The 11109-nt window shown below is 42.6% G+C and overlaps 1 protein-coding gene across 1 annotated transcript in view; it reads left to right on the forward strand.

Annotated features, from left to right (window-relative positions):
• The window catches only part of LOC111157101 (pirin), a 120278-nt gene that overhangs the window by 70264 nt on the left and 38905 nt on the right, over positions 1-11109 (forward strand). The window contains 2 exon segments of the mRNA XM_022518346.1: positions 807-891; positions 2187-2189. Coding sequence (XP_022374054.1) covers positions 807-891; positions 2187-2189 — 88 coding nt within the window.

Genomic DNA, 11109 nt, shown 5'->3' on the forward strand with positions numbered 1-11109 from the left:
GTACGTTTCAACATCTTCAGATTGATGGTGAATGTTTGGGTTCAGGCTGCACCTGGTGCCCTAAGTCTTTCTGGTTTCTTTTATGCAGGCGCAGGGGAGTTTGCTTTTGCTGTCTTTGAAGCTGCGTGGATGCAGTTTGGCCTTCTAATCCACATAAAACCACCTACCAGACCTTTTAAAACCCAAAGCTTCACAAATGAGATACTCATAGGAAAGGGAATAGTCTTCTGGTCACATTATTTACAGTTCTCTCTTCCAAAATTTAATGCACAGACATACACTTTGGCTATACCAAATCCCCTGTCCTGAAGGAGGCATTTTGCTGCATGTAGGTAAAGACATTGATGAGTAGTACCCTGTGTATACTGTAAATAATTGTATTACTATGCATGGGATTTTTCCATTATGAAAATGAGTCAATAAATATTTATTGAATACCTACTATGTGGTGGGCACTGTGGGTTGGCCCAGGGTGAAAAGGCAACAATATTCATGTCTTCATAGTGTTTACAGAAATACTGTGCAAAATGATGCCTTTATCAAGGATAGTAAATCATTCTAGGCTCTGGATTCTCTTTTGGTCTATTTATACATGCATGTTTTTAATCAATGTAAGCATCTATTAAAATAGAATAAGACACAGAAAAGCACATAGATCAAGTGTATAGCTCAGAACAATTTTCACCCAGTGAACACACCCATGAAACCAGAAGCCAGGTCAAGAGGCAGACCGTGCTTGACCCCAGCTGAAGTGAGGAAGAACTTTAATTTTGGATAGGTGCTGATGGTTTCCTTTTCCTTTTCAGTCCAAGATTTACACTCACACACCAACCTTATATTTGGACTTCAAACTGGACGCTGGAGCCAAGCACTGCCAGCCTATTCCTAAAGGTATGATGACTTCTGGGATTTCATCAAAAGAAAAAAAAACAAGAGGCTACTTTCTCAGAAATGGGCTCATTTCTGAACCTCAACACAAGATTCTGTGATCTTTGTTTATGTGTAAGTAGAAGATCAGGTAGAAGATCAGGTAGAATTCATAGAACGTTAGGGCTGGACTGTCTGCCCCCTCCCCCCCATTTTACAGGTGTAAACACTAAGACCCAACAGAGTAGTTACTTGTTCAAGTCCTCATGAAGACTTGCTGGACAAGGCAGAACTTTTACCCATGTCTCCTGATTTCCTGGCCACCGGTGCCTCTAAGTGTTCCTGGAGGCAAATTCCAACCTTTTCACTTACGAACAGGTGTGCCCCTGATTGAGATATAGGGATCTTTTGATAAAAGTATTATTATGGATGACTTACCTTTAAGTCAACTTTCAAATTCAAAGACTACTTAGAAAACTGCCAAGTGTCTAAGTCCAATTTTGTTTATTTATTTATTTAAAGATTTTATTTACTTAGAGAGCACAAGTGTCGGGAGGGCGAGAGGGAGAGAGAAAATCTCAAGCAGACTCCCCACCAAGCGTGGAGCTCCATGTGGGGCTGGATCTCATGACTCTGAGACCACGACCCGAGTTTGAAGCCAAGAATTGGATGCTCAATTGACTGAGTCACCCAGGCACCCCCCCCACCCATGAAGGCCAATTTTATTTTTAGAAATGGTAGCACCTGAGGTCATTAGGCATTCACCTCGAATCCATTATTTTCTTCTTTGGTTTTGTGGTTCTGGCTATTTTAAGGCACAGAAGAACTTTTTAATTAATACACTTAAACATATGCCTACCCCTTAAAACACATTTTTTTAATAACAATAAGGATGAAAGCACATATTTTTTAATGGATTTTATTTTTTTTAATTTAATTTTATTTATTTATTTGAGAGAGAGAGAGAGAGCATGAGAGGGGAGAAGGTCAGAGGGAGAAGCAGACTCCCCATGGAGCTGGGAGCCTGATGCGGGACTCGATCCCAGGACTCGCAGATCATGACCTGAGCCGAAGGCAGTCACTGAACCAGCTGAGCCACCCAGGCGTCTTAATGGATTTTATTTTTAGGTAACTTCTACACCCAACATGCGACTTGAACTCACAGCCCCGACGTCGAGTTGCGTGTTTTTCTGAGTGAGCCAGCCAGCTGCCCCTGAAAGCACATATGCTTTAACCATTAGTGCAGTGCTTTTGCTTTTCATTTTGACTTTGCTCCCTCCAGTTCCTTCCAGTACCTTCCCTATACATCCCAGCTCTAGGATGTATCCTAGATATATACTCAGATTAGATCTCATAGCGGCGGCAACCTGGGCTATGGGTTGGATGTGATGCATCCAGCTCGTCTCTAAGCGGGTCCTCCCTTCGTATCTAGTGCTTGGCCATCCTTGTCCACCTGTCCTTCCGCACGGGGACTTATTTTAATGCAGTGGTTTTCCAGGGATGGTCGCAAGGTAGATGAGGTAGATGCACGTTTAATTTCAAAACACATTGTCAGACAAGCACAATCCCACTTTCCATCGGGAACATTTGAGAGCGCCAGCTGCTCAGTGACCCCACTGACACTAAGCCACTGGTTCCTGTTGAGTTTTGTTCTACCCTTAGTCACTACTCTATATGGCCTCACAAGAGAATGTGATATGTCACTTGAAAAGGGTAGACTTCGGTTTTAGTTCATCCTTCTAAATTCTAAACCTGAGATTTGTTTTCAAAAACATTTTTGGAGCGGGGCGCCTGGGTGGCTCAGTGGGTTAAAGTCTCTGCCATCGACTCGGGTCATGATCCCAGGGTCCTGGGATCGAGCCCCCATCGGGCTCTCTGCTCGGCGGGGACCCTGCTTCCTCCTCTCTCTCTGTCTGTCTCTCTGCCTACTTGTGATTTCTGTCTGTCAAATAAATAAATAAAATCTTTAAAAAAAATTTTGGAGGGATGCCAAAGCTAGTGGCTTAGAAACGCACGTTTACACTGAGTCAGTATAAACCCATTTGCAACAAGTCTGTTATAAACCCAACTGTGAAGCCGAAGGACCTGTCTTTTCTAAGACATCACTCCAATTATACTGTGTCCCCTCTTTTTCTCAGTGTCTCTGTCTCTGTCTCTGTCTCTGTCTCTCTCTCTCTCTCTCACACACACACACACACACACACACACACACAAAAACACACATATCCCTGTTTACATTCAGTGACAAATCCAGAGTTTGGGGCATCTCTGTCCAGCACCAGACAAACAATTTAATTCCAGTATATATATATATATAAGGCACTTATTATTTACAGATTTGATACTTGCGGCTACCTGTAATCAGCCATATTGACTGGTGAAATCATGTTGCATAAATTTTATTATCAAGTCGTTTAAGTCAAGGTCACCCTGTGTCCTTTTTTTTTTTTAAACCCCCTCCTGGGCCAAATTCCATTATGAAACCCAAGGACTGTTTAAATTCATTTTATTTGGGTGCTTTGCTGCAGCCAGTATTTCTTGAAATGTGTTCGTCATTGTCTGGGTCCTGGACATATTTTGTTTGTAATATTTTAATTGTTTTGTTACTCACAGTAAAGGGGTTTGACATGGATGTCTGGGTTATGTTTGGCTTTTGGCATGAGCTTCGCAATCTCACTGATCTAATATTGACATCATTGTATCATTACCAAAGCAGTGGGCTAGAACTAGAGGCAAGACAGCACTACCATCGCACCCCTAATTCCAGGGAAATACAGATTTCCTGAGGGACATCCCATTAAGGGTGGTTGGAAGCATTTCTCATGAATCAGACTGGGTTTTATCTGAATTATTTCCCATAAATAGTATAAGAATTGGTTTTTACCATCTCTGTCTTGCCTTTTTTAAGGCCTATTCCTATGGAGTTCGGCTAATCCCGCAGAAAACAGATGTTTCATGCAGTGATGGTTTGGAAGGGAGCTGATTGCATGAACGGAGCATCACTTACAAAGAATCCAATTTGTCAGGCCTCTGACAATACCAGATTCCTTTAACATTGGCTGCACGTTTTTCATGTTGTTCTTGGCTGAAATAGGAATAAGTAGTTGTTTTTTGGTTTGTTTGTGGGTTTTTTTGCCATGACTTTTACCATCTCTTACAAATCAATCTGATTTTCCTTGCTGCAAATTGACTTACAGACAACACTTTTGTCATTCACTGAGAAACACCAAATCCATACTCCTAGGAAAATTCCAGTCTTGCCCAAGAGACTTGGACCTTCTGGTCCTCACGTCCCCTTTGTCTTCTGATGGCATCAAAGTGTGGCTCTGAACAGCGCCTCTGTGGCTCCCCCATCTTTCTGCACGGGGATTCTACCACTACGCATGCATGCATTCATTCATTTTATTTAAGATTTTATTTATCTATCTGACAGAGAGAGCACAAGTAGGCAGAATGGCAGGCAGAGGGAGAGGGAGAAGCAGGTTCCCTGCTGAGCAGAGAGCCCAATGCAGGGCTCGATCCCAGAACCCTGAGATCTTGACCTGAGCCAAAGGCAGAGGCTTAACCCACTAAGCCACCCAGGTGCCCCTTTCTGTTACTAGGTATTTAAAGGCATGATCTACAATGTTAAAAATGGACGATGGTTATGGCATGGAAAAACTTCCTCGTGTAAGTATTTTTTGCTTCCCCAATCTTTTAGTTTTCTTTACAGTATATATCCATCAATCCCCCCAATTTCTGCTATCCAGGAGAGTAGCCTGGATAGTCCAGGTGGACCCAGTATAATCAAAGGGTCTGTGTAAAAGAAGGAGGAAGCGAGAGTCCGAGGGAAAGGTGTGATGGTGGAAACATAAGTCCAGGTGATACCGTTGCTGCTTTTGGAAAATGGGAGGGGGGCCTTGGGCCAAGCAGGAGGGGCAACCTCTAGAAGTTAGAAGAGGCAGGGAAGTGCATTTCCCCCTAAAGCCTCCAGAAGGAAGGCTGTCCTACTGGTACCTTGATTTTAGGACCCGGAGACCCATCTTTGGACACAAACCCCCCAGCATTATTAGATAACAAGGTTGTGTTGTTTTAAGCCAGCAAGTTTTTGTCATTATTATAGAAACCATAGGAAACGCATACGTTTTCTTAAATATTGTCAACATATTTTTGCTTTGGTGGGAGGAACAAACAGAAAGGAGCCCTGTCAATTACATTGCACTAGAACTGGTGGGAAAATAGAAATCAGCACTTCAGAGTGCTTTTTGAAAAAGTAGATTGTAGGGGCACATGGGTGGCAGAGTCGGTGAAATGTCTGACTCTTGGTTTTGGCTCAGGTCGTGATCTCAGGGCCCTGCTCTCAGCGTGGAGTCTGTTTCGGATTCTCTCTCCCTTCTCCCTCTCCCCCTCCCCACCCACCCCCACTCTCTGCTCTTGCTCTAAAATAAATTAATATATCTTTTTTTTTAAAGAAAGTGGATTTTAATGCTGTGCATACACTAGCTACTCCGTAAATCCAATTAGGATCCATTCAAATAAATATTACTGTGTTACTTATCCGTGTTGCTCTCAAACAAATTACTCTCAAATGTAGTGGCTTAAGATCACACTTGTTATCTCACACTTTAGCTGTGCTCTCTGGCTCAGGGACTCGTACAAGGCTGCAAGGGACGGGTCAGCGGGGTTGTAGCAATCCCAGGGCTTGACTGGGAAGGACGCGCTTCCAAGCCCACACCCCTGTGGCTGGGGACAGCCCTCAGTTTCTTGGGGTTGTTGGCTGTGGCCAGCTGTTACTTCCTTGCCACGTGGGCCTCTCCCTAGGATGACTCACAACGTGGCCTCTGGCTTTTTCAGAGCCTACGAGTGAGAGAGGAACAGTGAACATATGGAAACCAGAGGCTGTCACCCGATATCAAAAGCGACATCCCATTACTTTTGCCCATTCTGCTGGTTAGAACCAGGCCACCAGATGCAGCCCCCACTCAGAGAAGAGAGAATTACCCAGGGCATGACTATGAGGCAGGGGGTGTCTTAAGTCAACTTGTCAAGCTTACGATCTCGAGTCAGAGGGCCAGACATTTTTCCGTACGGTCAGTGACTCGAAAATGAAGTCATCTTTCTTTTTCTCTTATGATTTCTTTCTTTTTTTTTTTTTTTAATGGAAGGCAGGCCAGGGGAGGCATGATGAATTCTCCTCAGAGTTCCTGCCTAAATGTCTCTTCACAGTCATTATCTACTTTTTTTTTAAAGATTTTATTTATTTATTTGACAGAGAAAGAGCACAAGTAGGGGGAGCAGCAGGCAGAGGGAGAGGGAGAAGCAGGCTCCCCCCAAGCAGAGAGCCCTACGTGGGGCTCGATCCTAGGACCCCGGAATCATGACCTGAGCCAAAGGCAGAGGCTTAACTGACTGAGCCACCCAAGTGCCCCCATTATTTACTTTTTAAGGGAGGATGCCCCAAACATGGATGATTCATGTAGAATTTTAGACTTTCAGCGTGTTCCATAGAGAGAGGAAAGGCTGATTTTGTTCACTACACAGAATGCATGATTTAATTCATGGCTAGTTTTTGCCAAGCTCTCTACTTACCAGTAGTACATTAAAATATTCAATCACCGTGCCTCTCACCCTTAGGATATATTCATAACAGTTACGGATGTTAGTAAGTCTTCAGAGCAGTGATGAACACAAACCAGAGCCCGAGCATAAGATTATCTAGAAAGAAGCTTCATATCATTTTCCTTTGGGTGGGTTGTCTTGTCTTTTTCATACTGATTTGTGGGGGCTCTTTATTATTTTTTAAAGTATTTTATTTATTTATTTGACAGACAGAGATCACAAGTAGGCAGAGAGGCAGGCAGAGAGAGAGGAGGAAGCAGACTCCCTGCAGAGCAGAGAGCCCAATGTGAGGCTCGATCCCAGACCCTGGGATCATGACCTGAGCCGAAGGCAGAGGCTTTAACCCACTGAGCCACCCAGGAGCCCCTGTAGGGACTCTTTATATATTATTTTTTAAAGTTCATTTTTATTTAAATTCAGTTAATATATAATGTATTATGGGTTTCAGAGGATCTTTATATATTCTAGATGCTTTTCATTGTGAGTTATTTGTAATATAATATGAGAAGATATATCCAAATATCTTCTCCCTTTTGCCTTGTTTTTCACTCTTGTATATACTATCATATTTTTCTATATGTTAATAAATAAAAATTCCTTTAATTTATTGGTTTGTTCCTGGGGCGCCTGGGTGACTGAGTCGGTTGAGTGGCTGCCTTCAGCTCAGGTCATGATCCTGGAGTCCTGGGATCGAGCCCCACGTCGGGCTCTCTACTTGGGCAGGGAGCCTGCTTCTCCCTCTGCCTGCTACTCCCCATGCTTGTGCTCTCCTTCCCATTCTATCTCAAATAAGTAAATAAATAAAAATCTTTTAAAAAATGTATTGATCTGTTCCTTAAAATGTTAGTAAGAGTTTTCTGTAGCTTCTTTAATAAAGTGTCCCAGCTCAAGATCATGAAAGTGTTCTATTATTATAGATGCTTTGTTGTTTTGCTTGTTGTATTGATTTATCCACACCTGGAATTGATTTTCATATGTAGTGAGATGCAGTTGCATTTTTTTTAATGTGGTTTTGGAAAAGAGAAAAAATATAGCCAAAATCTGTGACAGAGAATATCATGAACATTAGGGGAGCTCACACTTCACTGAATCATCCTGCGGTAATAATTATTATTTTTAGCATTTATTAAGTGCCTGTTGTTTGCCAGAAACTGCTCTAAGAACTCGCCCTGTATTAACTGCTGCAGTCCTAAGTCCGTGAGGTAAAGACTGTGATTATGCCATTTTTCAGATGAGGAAACTGAGGTACAAAGAAGTAACTTGCTTGACTTGAACTTACTCAAGGTCAACCAGCTAGAGAGTGTTGCCCAAGAGATTCTAACTTACACAGTTGGGCTTTTGCTGTGACTCTGCTACCAAGGTCCAGACAAAATGAGTGGCTCTTTTACTCACCATTACCCACCCTATCAACAGTACCCTGGACATATTGGTAAATAAATCCAAGACTTGGCAGATAGGTTAAAAAAATAACAATTTTTGAAAAATTTTAAATAAATCTCCCCAGTTTGAAAATTGTATTGTCTTTTTCTAATCTGTCATTCTTCGGACAGAACAAATTAAATTGATAGTGTAAAATAAGAAATGTTCTAAGAATTTAAATGCATTTCAGCTTTGATGGGGGTTTTTGTTTTGTTTTGTTTTGTTTTTCATAGTTGCAGGTCCTACTTAAAAATCTTTTTTCTCTTGGGGCGCCTGGGAGTCTCAGTCAGTTAAGCCTCTGACTCTTGAGTTAGGCTCAGGTTATGATCTCAGGGTTGTGAGATCGAGCTCCATGCTGGGCATGGAACGTACCTGCTTAAGATTCTCTCTCCCTTGCCCTACCCCCCCATAAAAACTTATAAAAAATGTTTTTTCTCTTAGGGCATTTATGGCATTCTCTGCTTACTTCAGGTTTCTATTGCTTTCTGAACCTTTATTTAATCCTTAAAGTTCTATATATTTTGGTTCCCAATTGTCTTGGCCTTAATCTAAGTTCAGATGCCTAAAACATTTCTATTTTACAGCCCTTAAGTGTAATTTAATGATTACAACTACATATTTCAATTATTATCTGGGTTTTTCTGAGCAATTAAAAACCAGTTGTGAGCACTGTATACTTAGAGATGAGAAAAAAGTCTGTCCGAATAAAACTAAGGAATGATAGTAACATGTATTATTTTAGTTAAAAATGATCACATTAGGGGCGCCTGGGTGGCTCAGTGGGTTAAAGCCTCTGCCTTCGGCTCAGGTCATGATTCCAGGGTCCTGGGATCGAGCCCCGCGTCAGGCTCTCTGCTCAATGGGGAGCCTGCTTCCTCCTCTCTCTCTGCCTGCCTCTCTGACTGCTTGTACTCTCTGTCTGTCAAATAAATAAATAAAATATTTTTTTAAAAAATGATCACATTAACATATCTTAGTGGTGGGAAAATTTCACTATAGACTTAGTCTGTAAAGAGCAGGAAGCTCCTGGGGGATTCTAATGCCTTTTTTTTTCTTTTTATTTAGCAAGAAGTTTTATTAGCAAGTTTTATTAGCAAGAAGTTAATCAGCAAATCTTGTCCTCCAAAGGGCTAGGCTCCATTCTGGGCACACAAAAGGTGGTCTTCATTCCAGAAACCTTGTGTTGCTAATACATTTCTTACTCAAAATGTTAAATTTTATTCATTTCTTAATTTTTCTGTTATTTCTGGTGCAGTGAATGTTCAGTATTCTCAATGGTGGCCCGAACTGTAGGGGAAGGTTTTCTTATAGGTTGTGGTTCTTCTTGGTAAAATATAAGCGCTTTAAGATAGCTCTTAATGGTATATGCCTGTGGCTTAAAAACATAGACTGTAGTAAGATCATCCTTGAGTATGTAAAACATATTCTGAGTATATGTTACTCCGGAAAGCTAGTCATCTCAAGCATCTTTACCTTGGTACCATTCTTTGCAATATCGTTGGGCATTTTTTCATGGTGTCACTCACCAAATGTGGTAAAATGGGCATTCTCTTGTTTTCTTTTGCTAGAATTCCTACGAAATCATAGAATAACCTACCTCTTTTCCCATTTCTTTGGCAGAGCTGTAATGTTGACGATCCCTCTCATGGTTTGCTTGTCCTTATAAGATAGCGGTTCAATGCCTGTGCTTGGCGAGCTTGTAGGTCTAGTGGGCTGCCAGCTGCTGTATGATCAGAAAGCCCACCGTATGCCACCAATCCCAGACCACAGTGTTCGATGGGACACAATGTCCTAAGTGCCATGGGGTTCTTGATGAGGACAGCAGGGATCCATTCTCTACACTCTGCGAAATGACGCTGCTGAGCTTTGTTCAATGTATACTGTAGTCCAAGAGACCAGTTGGCTTGGAGTTGAGGGTGATGCTCTGGGGACCATGGGCCCATCTCTGTGACAAGGACCCTCCTCTGGCCTGGGTCCCAGCTCATCAGAAGCATGGGTAGCAGCCACTGCAACCTCTTGACCTATATGAATTCAGAGGAGAGGGGAAAGAGAAGGAAGGGACAGGAATGGGGAACCTTGCATAGATAACAGTGACAACATCGAGCACACACACATGTACATAGACGCATGTATAAGATACAGATATGTGTCTGTTTAGACCAGGCACACACTGTCACTCGGTCAGCATAACAGTCGTGTCATACATATTATGTCCTTATTTTACAAACCAGGAAACTGCCGCAGATGGGCTAACTGTCTGCTCCCGGGTCTCCCTGAGGGTCTTTTGCTGATTTTTAAACAAGCATTTCCTGCCTGTGATTGTGTTCAATTTTGTTGCTTAGTTGCCTTGTTTTCCATGGTACCACGAGGTCCCTGTAAGGTTGGCTGCTGCCTTCTGCTTCCTCCTTCCCCTGGAGGGATTTGCTGCGTTAGAATGAACCGAGGAGGGAGGACAAGTGGATAGGCGACAGGACTGGAGAAGTAGGTCCCAGCTGAGAGGAGTCTGTCTGCCAGGGTTGGCGTCTGGGGGGGTTGGGGAGAACAGGGAGACACTGAAGGGTTTTAAGTGAAAGGTCCCGTTAGCTGTGTGTAGCAAATGGATTGAAGGCAACCAGGGGACATCTCTCTCACTTGTAATTTTATCTGTAAAAGAAAAGAAAAATAAGAAATATGGCAACACATATATTCATTATTTCCTCCTTTGTGCTCTTCTGAATTTAAACAATTAAGACCCTGAAAAGGAACTCTTCTCTAAAGTTGAGGAATGAGGGATGCCTGGGTGGCTCAGTCAGTTAAGGGTCTGCCTTCAGCTCAGGTTTTGATCCCAGGTTGTGGGATTGAGTCCCACATCAGGCTCCCTGCTCAGCGGGAGGGGAGAAGCCTGGCCTGGGCTTCTGTTTCGGGGTTTGTTTGTGTGGTTGGTTGGTTGGTTGGTTGGTTTTTTGTTTTTGTCAGAGAGCACAAATAAATAAAGAACATCTTTTAAAAAGTAAAGTTGAGGGATGAAACAGTTTTGTCTAAGGATGAGGAAACATCAGACAAACCCAAACTGAGGGACATTCTACAAAATAACTGGTCTGTGCTTTTAATGAAAAGCGTTGAGGAAGTGTTGCCCGTGGAAGGAGAGTCGATGTGGGGACGAAATGCAGCCTGTGACCCAGGAGTAGAGCCTGGCCTGGGCTTCTGTTTCGGGGTTTGTTTGTGTGGTTGGTTGGTTGGTTGGTT

The sequence above is a fragment of the Enhydra lutris genome, unplaced genomic scaffold (assembly GCF_002288905.1).
Source record: "Enhydra lutris kenyoni isolate GAN:26980312 unplaced genomic scaffold, ASM228890v2 scaffoldscaffold52, whole genome shotgun sequence".
Classification (NCBI taxonomy): Eukaryota; Metazoa; Chordata; class Mammalia; order Carnivora; family Mustelidae; genus Enhydra; species Enhydra lutris.